The 26,886-nt window shown below is 54.6% G+C and overlaps 1 protein-coding gene across 11 annotated transcripts in view; it reads right to left on the reverse strand.

The window, feature by feature from the left end:
* The window catches only part of HDAC4 (histone deacetylase 4), a 297,813-nt gene that overhangs the window by 72,241 nt on the left and 198,686 nt on the right, over window positions 1–26,886 (reverse strand). For 10 of the 11 annotated variants that reach the window (XM_064587381.1, XM_064587385.1, XM_064587380.1 and 7 more), the window contains 3 exons: window positions 26,361–26,511; window positions 16,401–16,521; window positions 10,206–10,327 (listed from right to left, as the gene is read on the reverse strand). In XM_064587381.1, the coding sequence (XP_064443451.1) occupies window positions 10,206–10,327; window positions 16,401–16,521; window positions 26,361–26,511 (394 nt within the window). The remainder of the gene's footprint in view (window positions 1–10,205; window positions 10,328–16,400; window positions 16,522–26,360; window positions 26,512–26,886) is intronic. The other variant, XM_064587379.1, reaches the window with a different exon arrangement.

Below are 26,886 nucleotides of genomic sequence, written 5' to 3' on the forward strand. Positions count from 1 at the left end.
CCTGGTTAGGTCTGTTACCAGCTCTGCGTGTGCTTTGCAAACCTGCGTATTTAAGCCCAGTGGTTCCCAAGCCTCTGCCCCTGGAGCGCAGACCAGCCCCGCTGACCAATCAGGCCACAGCTCTGGGAAGCGGGGCGGGGGCAGGCGAGGCTGCCTCGGGAGGAGTGTGGTCTCACTCCATCCAGAGGCACTGCCCCCCCCTCCCCCGCCGCCGGGGACACCTACGCAGGAATCTCCATGAGGCCATCAGCTCTCAGGCCAGGCCAGGGGTAAAGTCACCACCGCGAAGACGTTCGAGTTCTGAGGTTTTACTTGACTACTTTCAAGTTCCTACTGCTTCTCTGTTTGCAAATTAGCAAGGTTTTACCTTTTTGTTTGTTTGTTTGTAATCAGCAACCCTGCTGTTTTTAATCTTTCTGGAACAGGAAGTTCACTGCTCTCCAGAGCACCAAACCATATAATCGACTTTCCCCCTGGAATCAGAACTAAGATGGTTCAGGTTTTAAGCAGCAGGCCGGGCACGGGGACCCGGTCCCTCAGGGGGGCAGGGCAGCGGCGTGCAGGGACCGAGTGCCATGCCGGGGTGCCAGTGACCCTGCAAGAGGCTGGGAGGCAAAGGGCAGCTCTCTCTGGGCCCTGGGAGGGGAAGGGGGCGGCGGGCCACCTACACAAAGCTTCCCAGAGCAATCAAAGGGGCACTTTACAAAGCTGCTGGACTCCTCACGATGCGGCGCCTGCTCGAGGCCGTGCATACAGGGAGAGGGGCCCTTTCCGCTCTGCCGTGTTTGCATGCAGGGCGAGTGCCCGTTCACCTGTAGGACTTGCACGGCCAAAGTGGGAAGGATTCATATGAGGAATATGAAAAGTATTCTTTCCATATTTATTTTGAGACGGCTGCAGATTTACATGTTTCAGTCCCTTCTACTTCCACGTGGAGTTTCTTACCATTACTTAACACGAGGAAAAGGCCAAAGGGTCATCTAACAAGCAAGAAAACAACAGCTCTCCTCATACCACCAAGGTCTTTGCTGAAACGACATGAACACCTTTCTGTCCGAGCTGGGGTCAGAAGCTGCTCCTGAGATTGCAGGGCAGTGCAAGCCCCTCAGGAGGGAGCGTGTCAGGAGATGGCGTGTGGGGGGCTGCTGGCGGCAGGGTCGCCCCGGGCCAGCGGTAGACCGGCCCTGCTCCTGGGTCCTGCACCCCCCGAACGCAGTACCTACTCCTTCTGGGCAACGTGGGGGAGCCGGGGAAGTCTCTCAAGGGCAGTCAGGTACATGACAGATTAAGTCAAGTTCAACCGTCCTACTCTAACCTTCAAATCCCACCCCAGCCCCAGCACCTGCCCCTCCTTGGGCAGGAAGTGCCTGCTCTTCACGAGCCCGAACGTCCTCACGGACTTCACGCAGGTCTAGCTTTCCGAGGGCTCGTCTCAGCGCGGCAGCGATCGGGGTGGGCAAACGTGACTGTGTGAGGGTCAGGTGGGCAGAGGGTCCAAAGTGCCCACGCTACGTACCCAGAGGTCAGTCTGTCTGGAGGCAGTTACTGCTCTGGGTGCAGGGGCTGAGCAGGAAGGGTGTGCAGAGCCCGTCTCGGCCAGGCACGCGGACAGAGCAGGTGCCCAAGCGGTCAGTGCGGGAGGCGACGTGGGATGAGCCACGGGACAGAAGCGCCAGTGTGGGAAGACAGTGAGAGAAAATGGGAGTGAAAAGGTCCAAGATCACATTAATAACCACGCCAGCAGAGGACAGGGCAGAGGGAGGAGGTCACTAACGCGGTGACTGGAGACCCCCTCCGCCCCTGCAGGAGGCCTGTGGCCCGGGAGGGCTCGCCGCGCCCCTCGCCAGGCAGACGCCGCGGAGTTCTGGAGCTCTGGAGCTCTGGGGGCCCGGGGTTGGCCTTGTCAGTGCTGTCAGATTCTGCAACAGCCACTTGGAGGCAAGACGGAGACTCGAAAATCCTGCAGGAAAGTGGCTTCCGTACCTAACCGCGTTATCGGTCAGATGGGAGCCAGAGCCGACATCCGCCAGTGCGCACAGTCCGTGCAGGTCTTTAGGAAGCTGCTGTGCCCACCCCAGGTGAAGGAGGGGGCCACGCAGGAGTCCGGGGGAAGGGGCGGAGCCTCCCTGGGAGATGTGGGGGGCTGGGAAGAGCAGGTGGGGTGACAGGTGGGGGCCTTGTGGCTGGGAGCCTGTCTCCCGGGCCAGAGGGGAGCCTCTGGGCCGCCTGCCGTGCAGGGCTCCTCCACATGAATCAATGACAGGCACATAGAAAACCAAGCAAATGAAAAAACTTGTTCAACTTAGGAAAAAGGCCAGTTATGCAAATAAGGAAATGCAGGCGAGGTCACTCTGCATTGGGTGCACTTTCTATACGTTGCCTGTCACAGGGCAGGGAGCGGCAGGTCCTGAGCCCCTGTGGGGCCGTCACCTGTCCTGAGCCTTGTGGGGCTGATTTATGCACACTTACTTACTTACTTTGAAAACAATAAAAAGAACTCTAGAAAGCCAAAGGACAGACTGGAAGGTAACTTTTGTAGCATACATGTCAGACGTAGGATTGATATTAACCTATCAAGAGCTCCTACAAAGCCACGAGGAAAAAGAAAACACCCCAAAGAAAACTGGATGACAGACTCGCCATTAAACTTCCATCCACTGAACACTGAGGGACCTGCCTGTGTGTCCTGTGTGGTTCTAGAAGCTGTGCATGGGGAGTGGACAAGCCCGGGCCTGGCAGGCACTCGGGGCTCTGCACCACTCATTGGCCACAAACATGGCACGGAAACATGACCCAGGGCTTGGGTCGCAGCCACCCAGGTCCCTGCTGCGAATGGAGGACATTCTCATAGGAAAGATGGAAAATAAACATAAAGACACTCAAACTTTTCTAACAATGAGGAAATTGCTGAAAACATCCCAGGAAGCATGATTTACTCCTCCGTCACGTGAGCTAGGCTGAATGTGGTAGCACCTTGTTAATGAAGTGGAGACGGTGGGCTCCCTGGAGCTCTGGTGCAGCGTAATGTGCTCAGCATCTCAGAGCATGCAAACCCCAGAAGCTGGCAGTCCCACCCTCAGGGATCTATCCTATGGAAACACCAGCACAAGCGAGCAGAGGTAGAGTTACACTAGGAAAGACTCACACACACATTTACATGCACAGATGGGAATAATATAGAAAAAGGTGCTGATCCTTACACACACTCAAATGGAATGGTGTACCCAATAAAACAGTAACTGAAAAATAAAGTCACAGGACAAAATGCAAAGCAAGTATTCTTGTTAACATAAAGACAACCATACATGCTCACTGCACATAGACACATAGTCCTACACGTATGTGCAGAAAATATCTGGACAGACACCAAACTAACCATAGTGGCCTGTCTCTGGGAAGTAAGCTTCAGGATGCATGTGTAATTTATTATAAGCACGTAGTATGTGATATTTCATAAAGAAAAAAGTACTACATGCTGCTTGAAGGTGGTGTGTCTCCTAGCCGGTCAGAGTCTTGTAGCTATTTCTGTGAGCAGTCAGCTCAGGGTAGATCTGCCACTGAACAGTGGAAAGATGACTTCGAGATCCCATCTGGTACTTTTCATGTTAGAAGGAGGTCAAGTCTGATGGATGTCAAAGTCTGAAGGATGGGACACGGCGTGTGAGCCAATCACTTTACGCAGAAGCTGCCTAGTACTTGACCATACTGACCACCTCTAGAAGTTTCCTAGGAAAGCACAATAAAGTCTTTTAAAGAACCCTCTGAACACACTCAGACCCAAGTTTCAAGAGCACAAAGTTGATGGAAGATAGCCCAGCACACAGCCCCGCGAGGCCGACACTGCCCAGGCGCGCAGTCACCCCCCCGACTCCTCACTCAGAGACAGCGCAGGAAGGGCAGAGTCCACCGGCTCCAGCCCCAAGCAAGAGCGGAAGGGCCATTTATCACACTGCACTGACCCTATAAAACACACCTTTCGGGGTGCCTGGGTGGCTCAGTCGTTAAGCGCCTGCCTTCGGCTCGGGTCATGATTCCGGGGTCCTGGGATCGAGCCCCGCATCGGGCTCCCTGCTCGGCAGGAAGCCTGCTTCTCCCTCTCCCACTCCCCCTGCTTGTGTTCCTTCTCTAGCTGTCTCTCTCTCTGTCAAATAAATAAATAAAATCTTAAAACAAAAACAAAAACAAAAACAAAACACACCTTTCCATTGAACTGCGGTGTATGGGCGTCGCCCCCTCCCGCCCCAGCCAGGCACCTGCACAGTGCTTTCCGCAAACTGCCTCAGAGCAAGACCCAGGCCCTGCGGCGATCGGCGGCACAGCCTGTCCCCAAGCCTCAGAAAGGGCATCCCGGGGGCACACACACCCCGTCCTACTGCCCATGCGTCAGCCTGCTCCCCTCATGGACGTAAACTCAGCTGTGAGGAGTGTCACTCGGTTCGCCAGTGTCCCGGGGAGATCCACTGACTTACTGCGTTCTGTGGTTGCAGAGATCAGATAGCCCGCCCCAGTTCTCCACAGGCTGCGGACCCTTCTGGCAGAGCTCTGTAAGGCACTGGGGACACGCAGGGCTGCAGGCTACGGAAAGGGACCCTGGTGTCCAGCACAACAGGGGCAGGGCTGCTGTGAAGACTGCTGATGGGGCCTGAATCCACCTTACTTTTGGGATAACAGCCGAGCCTCGCCCTTCACATGCCTGGACCCCTCCCTGTCCGGGCCCTGCGGGTCCACTCTGACACTCGAGTGGGGCCCGGACCCCTTTGTCCCCTGCCCACCCGAGCAGCTCAGAGCCCGGCACCCCGGATGCTCATGAAATCACCACGGCACAGAAATTGGTGGCGAAGCTGATGCTACCCTGAAGCGGGCTCAGCGTACCGTCCTGGTGGCGGCGCGCCCAGGACAGAAGCCCCAGGCGGGCCCCCCGGATGAAGTGTGGGCAATGGAGTCTGGGTCCCAACTTAACTGCACTGTGACTGGGCAAGGCAATTAGCCTCAGAATCGATGCCCAAAGGTCACCACCAGCCTTGAAGAGTCGCTAGAGAACATGCGTGCTCTCCACAGACAGGGACTCCGTTCCCTGGGTGTTCGGGCCCCCAGGAGGGAACACGGGACCTTCAGTCACTGGGGGGGTTTTCAGTGACTGGGTGCAGTATGGGGGGTGCACGGTGACCCACACTCACGTGACAGCAATACAGGTCACCTGACAAGGAACGCTGGGCGGGCAGGGGAGGGGAGCTGGTGCTAGGCCCGCCTTGCCCCCCGAAACTGTGCAGGAGGCTGTGCGGGTGGCCCAGGGGGACCATGCTGCAGCCCTCCTGCCCAGGGCAGGCTCCACCAGGCGCTGCGTTCTTCCTTCTGCTCCCGGAGCAGACCTCACCCCCCCGGTGACCCTGCCGCCTGCAGCGCAGCACCTACCCAGCACCCCTCCCCCTGGAAGTCCCAGCCCGCGGGCCACGGGTGGGCCAGGCTGATGTGAGCTCTCCCTGCTGAGCCAAGCAGCTTCGCCCACAGATGGGAAACCCGCTGTTTCCCACAGCTTGGAAATCGGCTGCCGCTTCCTATGGACAGCTGGGAACCTGCGAGGTGCTGAGCTGCAGAACCTTCTAGAAGGAAGAGCCACTGGCTGCAGAAGTGAACACAGGCTGGAAGCCGGCTGTCTTCGGCCCAGTGTCCAGGCTGGTGCAGGGACCATGGAGGCTGTGACCTGCACCACCCAGCCTCCCGCCACTTCATCTGGGGCCATGGGCGGGCCTGCAGGCAGCACGTGCTGAGGTCCCAGAGGTCACGGTCAGAATGGGAGAGGACAGAGACGGGCAAGGACAGCAAGCTTTGTTTCGTTTCGTCTGTTCTCGTTTCATCAGTCAGAAGTCACAGAGGACAATTTAAGAGGCATTAAAAAAAGACTGACGGCAGCTAACGTCTTTAAAAATACAAAGTTGAAGAAGCTACTGGAGAAAAATACAATCTCTAAACATCATCAATATGACAAAACTGGATTTGCTTTTAAAAGTGGAAAAGCATCCTTTCTTCAGTGTGAACGTGGAATTGAACGCTTTGCTTAGATTAATCCCTGGGCTGAGCTGCTCTATGCCCCAGGAACCCCAGGAAGGACCCGCTGATGGGTGCAGGGTCAGTGGCATGGAACAAGTCCCAGTATATCCTTAGTTAGTAGGTTTGGAGAGGCTCAGAAACTCAGTCAGGTGGTCCCCACCTCACCTGCTCTGTACCTGTGCACCCAGGGAGATGACCCAGCCTGCTGGGAGGTGGGGACACCCTGCTGTCAATCACAGGGAAGGGGGCAGGCTCTCCAGCAGGAAGTGAGGCGAGCCCAAGCTGGGCACTCAGGTGGTGGAGAGGAACCAGGGGCTGGGATGTAAACCCCAAACCCCCAGCGGGGCAAGGCGCGCCTTTCCCGCAAGACTTCCAGCAATAAATGGCACTGATCTGTGGCCTTCCCTCAGGGGAGCCTAGCATTTCCACCTGCTCCTGGTCAAACTGGGGGCACGGAGGGAAGGGGCTAGGGGAGCGGAGTCTGGCGGGAATGGGCTGTTGGGTGGGGAAAGGATCAAGGGCACCCCAACAGCGCCCCGACAGCTTGGGAAAATGAGAGCAGAGCCCCTGCAGCCAGGCACCCCCTAAGCACTTGGCAAACATCGACTCCATGACTGCTCCCAGCCCAGGAGGTAGGTGTTTCCAGATGGCAAAACAGGGAGGCACAGAAGGCTTCCCCAAATCACAAGGCAGGAAGTGAAGCAGCTGGATCTAAAGCCAGGCCACCGGCCCTGCAGCCAGCGCAAAGTCACTGCCTGAACACGCACAGGCTTGGGTGAGTTGGTGCGCTTTCCTCCGGAGACGGAACAGAGCTGGGCACGGTGCGCCCAGGAACAGCAGGCGCGGCTGTGCACTTTGCAGGTGTGTGTGTCCTGCAGCAGCCCTGAGGGGACCGAGGGGCAGACAGATCTGTGCAGGAGCCACAGAACGTGGTGTCAAGTTGAAACCATGGGGATTACTCAAGTGTATGTCACATTTATTACAGATTTTAATTCATCGGAGGCATTTTGTAACTAAAATTTCACGTTTGTAATATTTCCTATTACTGATTCTCGTAGAAATGCACAGATATAAATTATTGAGAATTTGTGACATCAAGTGTTTGAAAGTGGATACTTTGAGAATGATACAGGACATCTAACTACACTCTATTCCCTTAAGTGGTTTAAACATTTCCTCTGAAATCTTTATATTATTAATATTATTAATGTGCTGGTGATGCCTTTTTGAAAAATTGATAATGCAATCAAATCTTAATTAAGTTCTTCTGGAGCACTGGGCGCTCACGGGCACTTCCCCAAGTGTGATGAGGAGTCTGCCCTTCTCAGGGCGGCAGGGGGCTGGGGCGGGCTGCATGGCAAGATTCGAGGCCAACAGGTGTGAGAGAGGGTGCTTCCAGCACAAGAACCAGCAGCCGCAGAGACTGGGAGAGATGACAGGGGCCCGTGAGACAAAGGTCGCAGGCCATGCAGCTCTGCGGAACAGCAGCGGGGCAGCCTGGAGCTGGCCGTCCCGAATCTAGAGTCTTCAGGGACCCTGGCTACATGTGGTCAGTGCCAGTTCTGTCTTGTAACAGGAGCCACTGTCCAGGTGACGTGGGCCTTGTCTGGTTGGGAGAGAAGGAGAATCAGAGCAAACATCCCCTGATGGGCACCCCCACTTCTATTTTGAGAGGGAGGTGTAAGCTCAGGCCAGGCAGCCCCGTGAGGGCCCCAAGAGGCAGGTGTTGTTCACTGTCCTTCCCTGGGACCTCGGGGGAGGAGTTAGATGTGTCTTCTGGCAAGGCAAGGCAAGGCCCCTTGACAAGAGGTGGGTGGCTCTGCTTGGTGGCCAGGTGCTCAGCCTTCTGCTTCCTCCACTGGGAACTTGGGGGCCACACTCGGCACACCGAGGGCAGGAGGAAGCTCTGCCTGCTCAGTGTATCCACAGCGGGGACGATATGGGTGTGCACAGCTCCATTTTACTGATGAGAAACTAAGGCCAGGGGAACCTAAGGAATCCATCGCAGGGCACACAGCTATAAAACCAGTGGAAAGATCCTTCCCGAGCTGCTGGTAGAGCCCATGACCTCTGTCCACCTGACCCACCCTCATGCCCTTAGGGTGAGGGAGACTCCCTGCTGCTCATTCTCTTTCCTGGGCCAGGGTGCCTGGGGCAGGCAGTCTTCCTCTCTCCCAGCACAGAGCCCGCTGCTCCCTGTGACCTCCCGTTCTGCTGATCTGAGTTTGGTTCAGTACAGCACGAGGTTCCAGAAGGGGGCACGGGAGCCACCTTGGGAGCCCTGGCCCCAGCTCCTGACAAGACCTTCCTGTCGAGTGCATGGGCTCTCTCTGGGTGAGATCCATGGCTGTCCTCGGTGGACGAGTGAGAACCACACACACCGAGGAAAAGGACAGAGTGGCACCTTCACTTTCACCAGGGGAGGGTTTACAGCTGATGGGAAGCCCTGCCCATACCTGCAGGGTCCTCACCACTGACTCGGAGGGGCTCCGCCGACCCCTCTCCCATCCTCGTCAAGGTCTCTGAGGTCCTTGGCCCATGGCCGTCCTGATGGGGTCACTCCATCTCACACACCTGGGAGTCAGTCAAGCACTCCCGAGGGGCCTCCCTACAATTTCTGGCTCTGGATTCAGGCTCTGCTCCCTGCATGCCACACCGAATCCTCTGGGGCCCAGCTCTGCCTATCGAGAGGCTCCAGGTCTTCCGTCGTTAGGACGGGGTGGCAGATGAGCCCCCAGCCCCATTCCCTAATACCTCATCACTCGGGTGGAGATGCTGGAGTCTGACTGCCTTAAAGTGTATCTGTCTAAAATCAACCAATATCCTCTGGATAAAACAAAATTTGTGTTTACAAAGAAAAAGCTGTGCCACACGGGACTCACTTCCACTAAGTAGGAACTTCCCACAATGCCCCACAACCGCGGGCTCCACGTGCTGTGTCTGCGGCCAGGGCCCCCGATCCTCCACAGCCTGCCCCAGCCTGCCCTCACCTCGCGGCGGGCAAAGGCTCTGCAAGATGCTCCTCCTCTGGCCCCTGCCCTTCCGGCCACCCTCATGCACTGGCCTCGGCCACTCTGATCTTTCTTACAAGCCGACGCCCACTTAAACCATCACCACTGGAGAAAGTCCAAGGGAGTCTGTTGGGAGTGTGAATACCCTTCTTCTTCTGGTCTGTGGCAGGGCCACGCACACCCCGAGGCGTCCTTCGGAGATGTCCTTGCAGGACACAATGGGTTTCTTTCTCGAACAGACTTCCTCCCACTCTGGGACCCCCGGCCACCCCTGCTGCCCAGGCCCTGCCTAGTCAGCCGCGAGGGCCAAACGCTGGCTGGCCCGCTCCTGCAAGGCCTCCCATCGGTCAGCAAGAACGGCTGTGTCCCTGAGCCCGGCAGGGGATGCTCGGGGCTGTGGCAAAGCGCAGCACACCCCCAGGAGCGGAGTAAGCTTTGCTGTTGTTCAAAGACGAGTCTGAGGTTTAAAACGTGGGTGTGCATACATGAGGTGCATGGCATTTGGTATGACTCATAAGACAGTGCTTAAGGACATCGTTTTAGAATGAAGTTCTAATACAAAAAAGCAAATACTTAAGCACAAACCGAGATTCCCTCGGACTCAGCCTGTAGGGCATGTGGGAGGGCCAGTTGAGAGCCCCGCCCCCTGTGGGGCCTGTGGGAGGGGCCGGTTGAGAGCCCCACCCCCTGCAGGCATGTGGGAGGGGCCGGTTGATATTCCCCCAGCCCCCCGGTGGGAGGGGTCGGTTGATAGCCCCAACCCTGTGGACGTGTGGGAGGGGGCGGTCAAGAGCCCCGCCCCCTACGGGGTGTGTGGGAGGAGCGGTCAAGAGCCCCGCCCCCTGTGGGGGTGTGTGGGAGGGGCGGTCAAGAGCCCCACCCCTGTGGGGGGTGGGTGGGCGGGGATGGTCAAGATCCCCGCCCCCTATGGGGCCTATGGGCGGGGCCGGGTGAGAGCCCCGCCCTTGTGGGCGTGGGGGAGGGGCGGTCAAGAGCCCCGCCCCCTGTGGGGGTGTGTGGGAGGGGCGGTCAAGAGCCCCACCCCTGTGGGGGGGCGGGGATGGTCAAGATCCCCGCCCCCTACGGGGCCTATGGGCGGGGCCGGGTGAGAGCCCCGCCCCCAGGCCCTGGGCCCTGGGCACTGACCTGTTTTTCTGAGCGGGAAGTCATCTTTGCTGTCGTACATTCCCAGGACCGGGTGGTTGTAGGAGGCCGACACCCCGCTCTGGGGCGGGGAGCTCTGGTCAAGCGAACTGTGCTGTGTTTTCCTGGACGGAAGAGGCAAAGACAGACGGAGGAGTTAGCGAGGGGCGGGAGCCCGCCTGACACGTCAGCCCCGGATCAGCTCCGACCAAGGAGACGGGCCCTGTGTGGGGCCAGGCTGAAATGAGACAAAAGCAAGGTGACCTTGCGAACCAAGACTGGGCAGGGCCTCCGCAGCCGCACCCCGGGCCGGGAGGAGCAGTGCCGGCCGTCGTCCTGCCGCTCTCGGCTGCTCCCTGGCCACAGAAGGGCCTGTCCTCGGGCGACGGCCGGCACACGCGCACGGGACCAAAGGCACGGTGGGAGGCAGCTGCGATCGGTGGGGTGCATTCAGAACAGCAGTGGTCCAGTCTGGCGTCCCCCAGGGGGCCTCCCTTCAGCAGACAATACCCAGCGTTCAGCTGCACCTTCAGAGGGATAAAATCCGCCCCATCACCCTGCTTCCTTGGGGACGGTGGGTGGCAGGGACCAACACCTTGTGCCTGGAAGTGGGTCTATGACGTTTACTGCCTCCGACGACCAGCCAGGCACCACTCCACATCCTTTAAAATTTCGAGACAGTATCCGGCTCCAGGAGGAGGCTCTGGCGGGCGGGAGGGGAGTCAGGGCTTGGGAATGGGGAGCCGACGACCCTCGGGAAGACCATCCTCGGCTTCCTGGAAGCACCCACCCGAGGTGTAATGAATTCTGTTGAGTCTTTAAACTGTGTAATCTGCTTAATGACTTGAAACAAATTTGCCAACTTACTTATTTGGAATTTGTTAGACTATTTATTTGAATACACAGTACTCCATACCCATGCACCTGGTGTTATTTGAATTAAGAACAGGAGCTCTTAAATGCTTACAGGTGTATAATTTAAATATTTGAGAGCAAACTTGTGCAGAGAATGGGCTGATCACAGAGACCCGTCCAATGAGCACAGCCTGGACATCTGGGCTGTGGGGCCCAGCCAGGCTGTGTAGCAGGAAAGAGCTCACATTCCCGGGGACAGCTGCCCCCACACGCCTGTACCTGCATCACGGGGTCACCTCCTCAGGCAGGAAGCCCTCCTTTTAACTTGTGGTTCCACTGTGACAACCCTGGCCTCACCTCGGGGGAACATTCTCTGACAATCTCATTAAAGGTTTGAGGGCAGGTCGCCTGGGTGCTCCCTCCCAGTTAAGCAGCTGCCTTCAGCTCAGGTCATGATCCCGGGGTCCTGGGATCGAGCCCCACATCGGGCTCCCTGCTCCGCGGGAAGCCTGCTTCTCCCTCTCCCTCTACACGCTGCTCTGCCTACTTGTGCTCTCTATCTCTCTGTCAAATAAATCTTTTTTTTTTTCAAGATTTTATTTATTTATTTGACAGAGAGAGAGACAGTGAGAGCAGGAACACAAGCAGGGGGAGTGGGAGAGGGAGAAGCAGGCTTCCCGCCGAGCAGGGAGCCCGATGCGGGACTTGATCCCAGGACCCCGGGATCATGACCTGAGCCGAAGGCAGCCGCCTAACCAACTGAGCCACCCAGGCGCCCACAAATAAATAAATCTTAAAAAAAAAAAAAGGTCTGAGGGCAACACTCTCTCTGTACCAAATCACGTCTTCTGAGGTGCCCTTTGGGGAACGCAGCCTTGGCCGGTTTCAAACTTCTCAGTACTAAGTCACAATCTAGGAACGAATTTGCTTTCTCTTTCAAGAGACGCATGGAAAGACCTGTGTGTGCATTTTGTGACCCGGAAGTATGAATAATTATTGGTAGAATATTATTACAAATAATAAGTACTGTTGTTCGACTTTAATTGTACGCTGTTTATAGTGAAGCCAGAAGTTGGAAAAGCTGTATTTGTTCAAGATATCATAGATTTTCTCCTCGGGCTTGACTGCTGGAGATGTTGTTGGGGTGAAAGCCCTCACTCCCTCCTCAGGCCTTCGGGGACGCAGCATGAGGCCGGCCGCACTGGGCGCAGGGCGCTCCTGCATCGCCCCAGGACACGGGTCTGGGCCGGCGCTCAGACCGCTGCACTGACCCCCCCTGGTGCCATCACGGCCGAGTCCAGAGACTTCGAGGGAGTGACTCACGTCACCACAGCCCAGCTTCCAGGAACCCTGCAGACCGCGGGACAAGAGCTCATCCCCAGGGGACCCCCGCAGGGCTGAGCGGGCTGCTTCAGGGCAAAGCTGCCGTCACCCCCGCCCCTGGGACCGAGCACGTGTGCCCCAGGCTGCATGCACACCTCACGCTGACCCGCTCTCACCCTCACGGTCTCACACACCCCTGCGGCACCACACCCCACTGTTACACACACACACCCCACCCCGCACACGGACACGCTCTCACACTCACACGTACCCCACGCTGCACACTGACATGCTCACACTCACACCCCACCCACACTCACACACACTCAGTGCACTCACCCCATGCACAGACCCTCACACACACTCCCACGTGCACACCCACCACACCCACCCCCTTGCACAGGGGAGCAGAACTCGAGGGCAGCTCCTTCCATGAGGCTCAGGCCTGCCCACAAACCAGGTCCCCAGCTCCAGCCCCTCATCACAGCCTGGTGGGAGGCGCTCGGCGGCACGTCTGCCAGCATCTGGGCAGATGGTCGGTGACTCTTGATCTTCAAGCAGCGCTGACGGGGGCAGAGAAACCAGGGCCGCTGCCTTTGCTTTGTCAACCCTCCTTAGGCTACCACGGAGTAAAGCTCCACACGCATCCAGCCACTTCAGCGCTCCACAAGTGACCTTTCCCGCTGTATCAGACTTGCGCAAGTGCCCTAAACAGAAGTGTACTCGCTTAGCCAGTGCCGTCCAACGCAAGTAGGATGTGAGTCACAGGTGCAATTTAAATGTTACAGCAGCCCCGTTACAATGAATAAAAATGGTTAAACTGACTTCAGTATGCTCTTTAACCCAATAGAGCCCAATGTGCAATCAATATAAAAATGACCCGTGAAATAGTTCACATCCTTCCCTTCGTGCCAAGGCCCTGCAGTCCAGTGTGTCTGGTGCCCGCAGCGCATCTCAGTCACAGCATCCTCGTCTCTGTGCTCAGAGACACGTGGGGGGGGGGCCACCGCTGCAGGAGGGACAGAGCAGGGTCATCTCCACGGACAGAACCCTGTACCATTCCGCAGGCGAGCCCGGTCCCCCAGCCCAGTTGCCGGCCGGCTTCGTCGCTGGATTCATCGTGCTGACTGCAGAGCTTCATCTGCCTAAGTCCCCGAGCAGGGCTCCGGGTGGCTTCTCTGTCTGAGTGTCACGTGTCTGGGCCTGCGTCTCCTGTGTCCTCTGGCTGGTGGGCGTTCAGGCTGCTTCTGTTCTTTGGCAGGAAATGAATGATGCGGCTATGACCACCAGAACCCAAGTGTATGTGGGCAGAAGTTTTTCTTCCTCTTGGGCAGATACTAGCAGGACAGCGTCATGGGGTCGGGGCACATAAGCCTTTATAAGAAACTGCTGGACTGTTTGCAGGTGGCCGCACCACTCTGCTGCTGAAGTCCACGGGCTCCACACCTTCACCAACGCCGGGTCTGCTAAACGTCAGCCACCCCGATGGGTGTGAGATGGTGCCTCCCTATGGCTGTGATCTGCATTTCTCTGATGGCTAACGATCTTTTCATGGACTGACTGGCTATCGGTAGATCTTATCTTCTGAGGTATTAGTTCAAATCTTTCGCTTGTATTTTTTCAGTAGATCACTTGTCTTTTTATTATTGAGTTGTGGGAGCTCTTTATATATTTTGGATACAAGCACTCTGTCAGCTACAGGCATTGTGAATATTTTCTTCCAGTCTGTGGCTTGCCTTTTTATTTTCTTAATGGTGTCTTTGAAAGAGCAGTTTTTAATTGTCACAAAGTCTATTGTTGGAGTTTTTGGTTTACACTCGATGACTGTGGTGTCCTAAGAACTCTGTCCACCTCTGCCCCCGGGTTGTGAAAACTTCTCCTATGTTTTCTCCTAGGAGTTTTAACTTTTGTGTTTGGATTTATATTTGTGCTAATCACTGTGTGTGGAGTGAAGCTAGGGTCAAAGTTCAGTTCTTCCTCCACAAAGACCCAGTTTTCTGACCGAGTACCTGCCATCACACAGCAAGTGAATGTGACAGTCACTCCATGATGTTGGGTTTAGAGTGACTAAACATGACAGCTGCCACATTCAGTGCAAACAAACCTGTCCCCTGGCTGACTTTCCCACTCCAGCCCGTGTGCCCTAAATCCCTCTGAGAGAGCTGAACCCAGGGCAGGTGAGCTGTGTCCGGGTCAGGCCCGACCTCGAGAGCCCTGCTCACCAGGGAGCAGCCACTTCAATCCCCCAATAGCCCAGGATTAAAAGCCACCTGCCCTCCGTATCTCCCCCTTTCCTGCTCCTGGGAGCTCCTCCCTAGAAAGCCCTCCCTCCGTTCTAGCCTCTCTCCTCGGTGCTCCCTTTCTACCCACCCTTCCCCCTGCAGCCTCCAGGACTGGAGGCAAACACACTCTCCTGTCACATTCAACCTGTCACCGCGGCCTCTGTTCCGGCCAGTGGTCTCCTGCCCCAGCCTCCTGCCCGCTCACAGGGGAGCCCGGCATGAACCTTCTTCCATCACTGGGGCCACCATCCAAGAACTCCGACGTGGTCAACCCATGACTCCTGCGCGCCACCACACGAACTCCTGCGGGCTCCCAACCAGCCTGACCTCCCCAGTCGCGTCACGGACTGACCCTCCTCCCAAAGGGCCCCTGGGGCCTCCCTGCCTGCCGACCACCGCTGCTAAATGCTCCCTCCCAGCAGGTCCCAGAGCGCCTCTGCCGTCTTGCCGCCTTCACAGGCCTGTCATCCCAGGTCCCCCCAGTGCCTCCCAGTCTTGAGCCCCTGTGCCCCACTCCTTCTCCTGCTGTCCTCAGTATGAACCCCATGGATACCATCTCAACGGCACCCCAAACTGCTTTCCCTGGGCCATCGCCTGGCTGCCACCCCCCTCAGGGGACGGTGCGGCTCTCCCACAGCAGGCCTGGGTGGCTGGGGCCCCAGACGTGGGGACCCCGCGCGCTGCTATCGGAGTTTCACGTGGTGGCTGTGGGCTCGTGGCCTCCCTCGTGGCTTCTCACGGCCGCCGCCGCCTCTGTTCTGCGGCGGGAGTCCTGTCACTGCCTGTAGGCGTGCACGCCAACAGCCCGGCGGACAGGAGTGAGCGCAGCTTTCTGGACCAGGCAGTGTATACAGCGTAAGGGCAGCCTTCTCTGCCCTGGAATAAAAGTCCTTTTCGGTTGTACTGATAACGGCGTCATCTACCAGGATACGGGGGATCATCCCAGTGGGATGTGGCGGTGTTGGATTTAGTCAAATAGTTGCCCATTTGGGAGCTTGAGAATAGATAGGTTTTTCCCCAATAAAATGAATAACCATATTTTGATTTATGAGAACAACCCTATGGGTTTTCTGTGAGAAATGAAATTACTCTTGAAAACGGGAAAACTGTATTTCAAAGCAAAGCCTGTGAAGCCCCCTTGATCATTGTTTAAAGCCTCATAATCTGGCCCCTCCATTCCACACGTGGCCTGGGCCCTGGCCAGCATCTCTGCAGCGAGCTCGTGCTCACAGGACATCCCTCTGCACGCGGGCACTGTCCCCGACCTTTCTGCAATGGCACACCAGCTTCCTTCAGCTGTTAGCATGAACAAGACTCTCTGGTGGCCTTTGTCCATTATGCAGCTCTGGCAAAGGGTTCCTAGTGTGAAAGTAAAATAGACCACACATGCCAAGGGCTCACCCAGCAGCTAATAAAACACTGCGCAGAAATTCAGTAGGTGCATTCGGACAATTTAGATCAGAGTTACAGTTTAAGTGGCTCCTTTTGTGGCCAAAATATATGGTGAGAGGAGCAATGGGCAGGCACCGGATCCACACGCAGCAGTCCATTCAGCTACAGACGGGCCCCTCTGTCGGGATGACCGCCCCACGCGTTAACCTCCAGACCTCTCCTGCTACCCCGTGTTTGCGGCTGCGCTCACAGAGCTTCTCAGTGCGCCCACCACCACCCCTCCCGCTGCCTTGCCGGGTAAAGAAGCAGATGCCGACGATCGCGTGCTGCTCAGGCCCCCACTTACCCATACCAGTAGCGAGGGTCGCTGGAAATGCAGTGGTTGAGGTTCCGGTGGGCCAGCGCCTTCTTTTTATTGAGGACAAACTCTTGCAACTTCATCTTCACTTCTGTGCTGGCCACTGCACCTGGTACAGAAGGAAGCAGACAGGTGACCGACTAGAGGCTCTGGCCCGGGGGGCAGGGGGAGGCCGCGGAGCTCCGCGCGGGACAGGGAGCAAAGACACAGACAGGCCAGGGCCTCTAATTCGGGATGTTGCTGATGCCATGAAGGCTTCTCAAAGAAGGGAGAAGGACGGGAGAAGTTTAATAAGAGGGCTTCTTCCCATGAAGATTTTACATAATTGCATTCCATCTAATATGCAGAAGTAATCAGCATAAAGACTTATTGTTACCTAACACAAAACCACGCAGAGGGAAGTTTAATAATGTTACATAAAAGAACATTCTGAAGTAGGTGCTGGCAGCCTGGTGGTTTCGTTCTCACTAGAGCAAAAGCAGCTGAATCTCAGAGAGGTTTTGTGCGCACCCACCGCCCGCCGGTGAGAGGGATGGAGTGCGCTCCCTCGGCGGGCACCCTGCGATGCTCGTGTACAAGGCAGCGGCCTGCTTTCCACTCGTGTCAGAGGAAGCTTCTGTTCCTTCCAGCTCATCAGCTACTTACTTCGAGCACGTTCACCAGGCTGTACTAAAGGCAGAATCATGTGCTCTGTGGTCTTCTCGTGTGGTGGTTATTCACAGCCCCGTAGAGAAAACAGGCAAGTTTGAGAAACAGATGCACAAAGAAAAGTCCAGACCCACCACTCGATCACAAGGCCCGTGCGCATCTAATTCGTGCTCCTCGGGGCCACGCTGGGACTACACAGCACTCTCGCACCCATCCCTCCACTTGTGAGTAGCAAACATAGTTCCTGTTGTACAGAGTCCAACCAGTATTTTTATTGGTGGAGAAACACTTCAGGAGATGAGCAAAGCACAGTTTACATTTTACAAAACCATGTTCTGACTAGAAGGCACTTCTAGATTATCCTTGTTGTTGTTAGAAGCCGTACTGCCGTGAACATTTATGAGTAGACATCGTTCGTACTGAGGATTTGCTTAGGAAAGATCAACAAAATCAATACATCTAACAAAAGTAACATTAGAGCCCTCAAAGCATCTTCTAACTGCTTTCCAAAATGCCTCATACACTGACCATTATGTGTCAACGACGGGCAAGCACCCTGCATCTTCATGAGTACTCAGGATCACTACCTGACCCCACGTCTCTATCAGTACTCAGGATCACCCTGTGCCTCTGTCCATCAGTACTTGGGATCCCCACCTGATCCCACACCTCCATCAGTACTCAGGATCACCACGTGACCCCAAGCCTCCATCAGTACTCAGGACCATGACCTGACCCTGCATCTCTGTCAGTACTCGGATGACCCCGTGCCTCTGTCCATCAGTACACAGGATCACCACTTGATCCCACACTTTGATCAGTACTTGGGATTGCCACCTGATCCCACACCTCCATCAGTACTCAGGATGATACCGTGCCTCTGTCCATCAGTACTCAGGATGACCCCGTGCCTCTGTCCATCAGTACTCGGGATCACCATGTGACTCAGTCTTCATCAGTACTGGCGACTGTCACTTGCTGCAAATGGGAAGGGTAGCTGGTATTTCACTGTGGTCCCCGATAACTACCTGAGCAAGCAGTTATCTTTCAGTCTTGTGATACATCTTTATGTCCTTGGTTTATTTTTCTTTCAGAGTCTTCATGTGGTATGTTTGGTGGTGGTGCTGTGGGTCTGTGTGTGTACGTTTTAAATGTTTATCCATTTGAGTTGTATGATTTATAGCGATGAATCTATTGTGAGCCTCCTACATTCTAGGCCTCACATGCTTAAAGTTCACATGAGCACTGTAAGTGGGATCATCAGCCCCATGTGGTCCGGGGGAACCTCAGGGGCGGCACTCAGCGGCAGGGTCAAACCAAAGCAGCTGGCTCCCTGGCCCCAGCTCTCACTTCTCCTCCACTTTTGTGTGCAAGCCTCTGCCTTGGTCTCGTTTCCTTTTACAACTTGGAGGATATTCTAATTTTGTGAGATAATGTGTATGTGTACATAGGTGTGTATGTGCAATGTATATACATGTATGTAAACACACACACACCCGCCCCCGGCTCCTGGCACCGAGCTCCTAAAACCCTTGTAAACTCTTCAGCTGATGTGATGACTGCACTCTTGGGAGGCTCCTGGATGGGGCTGGTCACTGAAAGACCAAGCCATGATTAGAAGCTTGGAATTTTCAGCCCCATCAAGAAGGGAGAGGGTCTGGAAATGGGAGATAATAATTTATCATGAGGAAGCCCCCATAAAGTCCCAACAGGATGGGGTTCAGAGAGCTTTCCGTGTTGGCAAACCCATCCACATACTGCGAAGGTGATGCATGCCAACTGCATGGGGACAGAAACTCTGGCACTCGGGACCTGCCCGGACCTCGTCTGTATGCACCACGTCATCTGGCTGCCCATCTGTGTCCTCTGTCACATCATTTAGTAAGCCAGTACACCTATGTGAGAACTTCCCTGAGTTCTGTGTGCTGTTCTGGCAAATTAAAGGAGCCCAAGGAGTGGGGTGTGGACATGTCTGACCTGCAACCTGGATTTGCAGCTGGTGTCCGAAGCGGGCGGCAGACTCGTGCAACTGAACCCCCACCGTGTCAGGACTGGCTACACGGCAGGACAGCTGGTGGTGGCCAAGCAGCGCTTGGTGGGAGACCCCAAGCGGGCGGCGACCAGCACTGTTGGAAGTGAGGCTTTCCAGGCGAGTGCGGCTCCGTGTACAAGTAAAGGACAAACACAGGAGGAAAGGACCAGGTTTCCCCCAACAAAGGGAGGAAACTGCATGCTTTCCTCGTTTAAAATTCAAATGCTTGTTTTTACGTAGTCTGCCCTAGTTTCCTTGTTGCGGTTTTTTCCATTTCCTGGAAGCGCTGAGATCGATCTTGCTTTCGCTGGTTCGGTAAATAACCAGTTTTATTTTATCCTTGGTTCTCTGGTGCTGGGTTTTCATTCACTGAACTGCTCGCTGTTGCTAGTTTTTCACGTTCCTCTCTGATACACATGAAATGGGTTTTGGTGTATGAGACTCTACAGATATTTTGACAAATTGCTCATAAATTGTTAGTATCATTAGAGAAACCGTCTCTCCTGCCACTGTTTTCACACCCCCAGTACACGCTGTCATTCACAAACCGACTTTTTGTCTGGCTGTAGGTGTGTCTGCATTCTCGAAGGCAGTGTGCCCCTGCAGTTAGTTACAGAGGGCCTTCTGTGTGTGGTGGGCGGCAGGCAGTCAGCACAGACCCCTGGAGAGCGGGTCCTCTGCAGCTGCAGTGGGGCCTGAATGAGCTCATCCAAGGGAAACACACAGAAAGTTCACTAAGCCGATTCCAAAGCACCTTCAGAAGCTTCCATCACGACACATGGGCTTTTGTCCCGGGCCTTCCCAGGGTCCAAGGAAATGACCCCATCGGCGCACATGGGAGGATGGACACAGGCCAGGCCGTGGGAGGTGACCAAAGGCATGAAGTCACACCTGCTTCTGAGCATCGCTGCTCGGTGCCCTCCAAACATAGTGAGTGTCAGACTGAACACCAGTTCAGAACATTCAGAGCCCGTGTGAAAATCACACAGACATGGAGATCTGCGTATAACGTGCCCGGATATGCAGTCACCTGGCATTCCAAACAGCGCATCAGCACCAGAGGATGGCTGGGGAATTCGCCAAGGGTTAACCATGTCAGGACACAGCGTGCCTTGCAACCAGGAGCAAGAGGTGATGGGGGGGGGGGCACTGGGGGGCATGGAAGAGCAGAGGGCAGAGAGGGCCATTTACAGAGGGAAATGCAAATTTGCTAGTAATATCTAAGTGTACCCAGCTGATAAAAGAAACCACAGTGAAATGAGGAGCTTTGGGTTTTTTTCCACTTCTCGGTGCTGCTGGCCTCACAGCGAAGTGATCAGACTGCCTGATGATGAGGAGGGGGTGGGGGAGGAGGAGTAGGAGGAGGAAGACCCAGATGGAGGAGGAGATGGCCCCCTGGTCCTTCACAACTGTGGTTGCAGAAGAGTGGACAATGGGGAGCAGGACAAGAAGCAGAGTGTCTCAGTACGTGGAGTAAGGACGTTCCTGAAAGTTTCCCAGCAAATCAAACCTGGGCATTAGCTGGCCTTATCTTCTCAAAAAACACCTGTCAATGTGGACCCACTTTTCCTCCACGGGAGAGATGCTTGTGAGTCCCCTGCGAGTACTCTAGGGACAGGCTGATCCCAAGGATCGTGCTTCAGGAGCCTCTGACTCTCCCTGCTTCAGCCATACCCCTGGCTGGCATCACAGGCTCCAGAACTCAAAGAAGCGCAAAGAATCAATGCTCCATCCCAGCAGGGAGAGCATGAGATAAATCCCAGGGACAGGCAAGTACAGCAAGACGTGGCAAGGGGCAGCTGCCCCACCTGGAGGGGACACTGGCCCCATCAGCCCTTATACCCTGAGCTGTCACCTGTGTCCTCACAGGAAGAGGTAGGTCGTATGACTGACACGTGGTCCCTCTGCCCGCTCAGGGTGGGAGAAAGCACCTTACAGGCCCTCTTGGATCCAATCAAGACAAGCCCACCTCCCTGAACTCAGGAGGGTTCGTCTGGCATGAATAGACTACAGGGACGCCACGGCACTTCCCTGACATGTCTGGCCAAGACCACATTACAAGAGGGGGCAGATGATGACCTGGTCACAAGGGCGGACCCCCCGTGGCCCTCCCGGCCCCTCCCCCCAGGGGCGGCGGGCATGACTGGGGTACACGTCCTCACACTTGCACACAGGCGTGGCAGAGCAAACCCAAGTAACATGGAGCCACACATACTCAGCTCTGAGTACCGTGGAGGGACCTTCTTTCCTTCGTCATGCTTTACAGGAGAGAATTCAAAGAAGAGCCATCATCCTTCTAGTTGTTTACTCATCTCTCAACGGATTCTGCCCCTTTATGTGTTCTCATCTGCAGGCTATTGCTTATTCTCTTCGTGTATATTGAAATCTTGGCGCTCTTATTAGTATCCTCAGTTCTAACCCGACACGCCTCACAGAGCAGTTCTTCTGACACTTAGGAAATACTGATGGAGTAAAAAAATTGTTTTCTCCTCTCCTTCTTTTTTAAAGTTTGTATTTGAATTCCAGCTAGTTTACATTGTGTTATATCAGTTTCCAGTGCATGGTGATTCCACACTTCCATACATCATCCTGGGCTCATCCAGATCCCTCCACGTTAAACCAGTTACAGAACCAATAAAATACATTTAGTACACAAATACCAAACATCTCTTTTTTTCACTTTTTAAAAAAAATTAATTCAGGCTGAGTATCATTCATTTGACAGGGTTCATAGAGACCTAACTACATGCCAGAGTCTGGTCTGGTTGATGGGGAAAGAGATGTCAATAAAAGAGACAAAGCCCCCTCCACACAGGAGGAGGGATGTAAGGAACAGGCTGGTAAGTACAGACCAGGCGGCACGAGGGGCCGAGCTGATGGCGTGGAGCACCTGCCCAAGTACCCGGGGGCCCAGGCGGAGGAGAAGGTGCTTCTAGACACCACCCATCACGACTGACTCATTTTTCTCCTGCCCCACTAGCCCTTGAGGAAGGCCCAACTTCACAAATGGGACAGAGAATTACTTTCTGGATCAGGTGTTGGATCTTTTAACTCCAGCCCTTTGAGCCATTTTTTTTTTTTTTAAAACAAAGTGAATGATGGGGCTGTGCTTGTAAATAGCAGCGAACAGAAATGTCACTGTGTTCGCTCCAGACTGCTCAGAGAACAAAGACTTGCCTTCTATTGGATTCTCCCTTTGAGTCCGTGTGTCTTCGATTCCTAAATGTAGTTAATCTAAGTAAAACTTACCTGACTAAAAAGCATGTGTTCATGCCGAATGAGATGAAATGCCACAAATTCTAAGAATTCACTGTTCCTTAGAGCGCATAGCATTAACTGGTATCAATAAGTAAAAAAAATTGCAGAATTATTTAAAATTAAAAATACTGTAAATGTTTACAAATGTAACAAAACTTTAATTAAAAATTCAATAGGAAATTCACTTTTAAAAAACCCCAAGAAACTACACAGATGCCTTGCACTGCATTTTCAAATGCTTACAAATGGGAGACGCCCCAGGCCATTTGCATTCCCCCACAAATGCCCTTTTAGCTGGTGCGAACAAGGCCCTCCTTCATGGGTGCGGAGCCCGCCCGCGGCCCCGCTCGCATTAAGAGCCCCCGAGTGGTGTCCACCACAGCGGCCTGCCAGGCCTGCCTCCTCACAAGGCCACACTCAGGGCTGCAAAGCCTACACAAGCGTGCCAAATACCCAAACTGTACACAGTTTATTATTAATAATAAAACCTGACCACCCAAATCCACAAATCGAAAACCACCAGGGCTGCTGCTAGTGACGAGCGTGGAGGGAAGCAGAGAACATTCCAACGCTCCAGCTGGGGCGGGGAAGATGTCTAGTAGGTAGTGAAGAAATTGTTTTTGACATGTAAACAGATCTAAAATGTCTTCTGAAGTCAAATCTTCTCACATTTTGTGAGGCTTAAGTTGTTATTTTTATTGGAAGATTCAGGTAAACTACGAGGAACTAACTTAGCCTGAGCTGCTTTTTAGCAATCTGGAAACCTGGTATTTGTTGGTTAGTTGTGGTACACACCAACTAGCTGATACTTACAGTTTAACTTCCATCCTTTGATAAACAACGACTTCCCTCCTCCAAAGCAAAACACATCAAGTAGGATACACAAGTGAGGCCCAAGCAAAGCACAGGAGACTGGAAAAGGGGTCAGGACCCAAGGCAGGGGCATGGGTGTATGCAGCCCCGCCGTGGCTTTGGCCCCGCAGCCGAAGCTCCTCTCACAGGGCTCCGATAAGGACCGGGTGCCGCCATCTACGGGGCTGGGTTCCAGAACAGAAGGCTGCCTCCAACGGAAGGCCATGGGGCCCTTGTGGTAGCCAGATTCCAACACAGAGCGAGAGGACTCACCTAGATGCACGGTTCTCAACCCCGGCTGCACACCAGAATGATCCATGGAGTTCTAGAAATGACAGTGCTGAAGCCCACCCTCCACTCCAGACCAGTGTACCAGCACATCGGGGGATTTTCCCGACACCACATGCCACCACTCACAGGTGGCCAGCGCCCTGGCCACACCTCGGCCAGGAAGGTCCCTTGACACAAAGGAGTCCACACACACAATACACGCAGTGGTTGGGCCAGCACGGGGCTGTGGACAGAGGAGAGTGTCATCGAGCTGGCAGGCTGGGCGGTGAGCGTGATGCGTGTGACCACCCCATCTGCCCTGTCAGCCCGCCGCTGATACAAGTCTGCACTCAAAGACCAAGGGTGTCTGTTGCCAACCCAAATCTGCAATTTAGTTTTCCCTGATGGCCTTTTATCCTTGTGCCTGGAATCTAGACTGTGGGCGATCACAGCCTGTAAGCTCCCACCTCATCTGACTGGTGTGATATAATGAGGTACACCCCTCAGTTCTAGTAATTACTTTCAAATATCGGTACAAAAATTAGATCTCATGTGGAATAAAAATTCTCCAGATATGCTTTCTACGTTGAAACTCTACCAGACCATTAAAATAAAAATACATTTAAAGCATATTATTTCAAGAGTAAAATACGCTGTAGTAACTAATGATCATAAAAGTTGGTACTTTTATGTATAAAACCAATTACTAAAAACTTACAAATAGTTAAATTGGAAACACAAAGTGAACACGAAAAAAACACATTGGCTGCATACGTTAGGAAAAAACAGCAGCCTTTTTGAAAGAGAATGTGTACGCGAACATATACGATACTGCAGGCACTGTGTCCTGATTCGGGTCTGGAGAAGACCGGTGGGTCAGGCCGCACTGGGAGCAGGGGCCACCAGACCGAGGACACACAGCAGCATGGCGGAAGGTGTGCGTAACACAGAACATCGGCAGGGGGCTCGGGGCCAGAATGTGAACAGAACCACCCAAGCCAAGAAAAAGGGCGACAACACACCACAAAAATGAGGGAGAGGCTTGAACAGGCAGGCACTTGACACGGGACAGGAGAACGTGCTGAGCCTTGCTGGTAATCAGAGCATGCGGCTGAAGCCAGCGGGATGAGCGCTCACAGCCAAGCCCGGAGTGGCTGACGGCAACAAGCGTTGGCGGGGATGCGAGCAGTGGGTGCTGCCCTGTGCAGCTGGGACAGTGATTGAGAAACAGCTGGGCCTCACTGTGAAAGGTGGGCCCGTGCATTCCCTAAACTTCAGCTCTAGCCACTTCGCACCTGCCCGTCTGCACCAGGTGACGTGTCCAAGGACACGCGTATTGGCATCACGTGTTACAGCTCTGGTTAGGAAACCCAGGAAACCTACTAAGCGCAGGATGGACCACAGCGGTGTGCCCGTGAGATGGGCAGCAGGCAGCAACCAACATCGGTGAGCTCTTGCTACACAGGACAATGAGGACACACTGCACAAGCGTGACGGTGTGAGAGAAGCAAAACACAAGGGCCTACGTATTAACGAGTCCATTTATATAAACCTCAAAAGCAGGCCAAAGTGCCTGGGTGTGAAGTGCCAGGGAGGAGTTCCTTGGGGAAGGAGGCAGGGGCAGGGACTGGAGGGCACAGGGGCCCAGATGCTGCTCCTTTCCTGGTCTGGGAGCTTTACTGGGAGGCGAGCTTACAAACAGTTCCCTATATATTGGAGGGCGTGTACTTTTTCTCTATGTATCATACACCAATATGACAGATTCTTAGATAATTTCAAATAACAGACTTTACAGGAATGCTTTAACACACCTCATGCTGTCGTGAGAATGCAGATTAAAATCTAAACAACAGGCTGTTAAGATGGTTTGTCTAGATGGCTAACCATTTTCAGTAGTTGAAGATAACGCATTTCTCAGGTTCACGTGTGTTACCGAAGTAACACACAAGTACGCAAGAACCAGTATTTCTGCTCACAAGCACTGGAAGAGTCAGTCACCCTACAGTCCCCACACCGAAACCCGATGCAGGAGAGAAATGCACGTCTTGGCTTCTATTCAGTATCACCAGGGATCAAACAAGTTCAGCGGAGCACTGAGTCTTGGGTGGAAATGAACAGAGCCTGGGAATGTGCGACCCACTCACTCTCCTGTCTAGGTTCTGGGTGTGTCACTGGAAATAAGCTACCCAAAGAAGGAGGCATGGACGTGCGTGTGGGACAAATGGCTTCAGCCTCAGTCTGCGGGGATGCAGCCCATGTGGAGCACACACCAGGTCTCACAAACCCTGGTCCTTGCTGAGCCCACGGGAGGCGCCCTTGGTGCAGTGGCTAGGCATGCGGCAGGGGGCTGTGGTTCCTCCCCAGGGACTGGGGAAACCGTCCCCTATAATCTTCCAAAGGGAGAACGGCACATAGAATCATCTCCTTTCCTGGAAGATAACAGACCATACTGGTCTTCAGACACCCAAGCACAGCCACTAGAAAAAGCAAACGTTGGAGTCAAGAGAGCAAATGTGAAAATAGGCAGTGGGCCACCGCGTCCCCACTCAGCCCCTGGGCTACGCCACAAGCCAGGCCTGGTTCTAAGGGGCTCACAAAATGCTTGCAAGAGAAAAGAACTTTGAAACCTTTGGGACTGAACTCACAGGTGAAGCCAGTCTGCACCTGTGGAGTATGCTTCCATCAAGCCAAAGGTGGTGCTGCCCACCCCGAATGAGGACACAGATACGGACTCCACGCGGCCGAAGCTGCGGGTGACACGGCGAGCTCCGCCCGGGGGTGGCTCCGCCCGGGGGCCACCGCTTATGGGGCCTGGAGCATGAGGCCCGCGGGAAGAGCCGCCCCGGCGAGGCCCCAGCGCCCACACGGGACCTTGCCTGCACACTTACTCTCTTTGCCTTTCTCCTTGTTCTTGAGCTGCTGCAGCTTCTGCTCCCGGTGCTGCTTCTCCAGGTCCTGCTCCCGGCGGTGCCGTTCCAGCTTCCGCTGGTGCTCCAGCAGCTCCTGCTGATGCTTCATGGCCAGCAGCTCCTGCTGATGCTGCGGGCAGGGAAGGGGGACACAAAGACGGTCAGGGCCTTGCTCCCAGGTGGGGCAGGGCACACACGCGCCAGGCGTCCCCACGCGGTGCTGGCCCGGAGCGAGGTGGCCCTCTGCACAGTCAGCACCTCTGACCCGAGGCCCGCGGCTCTGCCCGTTCCACACACAAAGTACGGCTGCTGACTCTTTAAGTGGTAAAAACGAAAGTAAAAACCACTGAGCTGCTAGGAGAAAATACCCACGAAGATCTGGGTGATCTCCTGAGTTGGGAATGGTTCTTGGAGAGCGACATGGTGGAGCAGGATGTGGCATGGCTGCCTTGGAAAATTGGGGAAACCTCCTCACCAGGTTAGAAGCACATCTGCCCCAGGAGCC

The sequence above is a fragment of the Mirounga angustirostris genome, unplaced genomic scaffold (genome assembly GCF_029215605.1).
Source record: "Mirounga angustirostris isolate CCGP_5_RB_7025 unplaced genomic scaffold, mMirAng1.0.hap1 SCAF_3, whole genome shotgun sequence".
Taxonomy (NCBI): Eukaryota; Metazoa; Chordata; class Mammalia; order Carnivora; family Phocidae; genus Mirounga; species Mirounga angustirostris.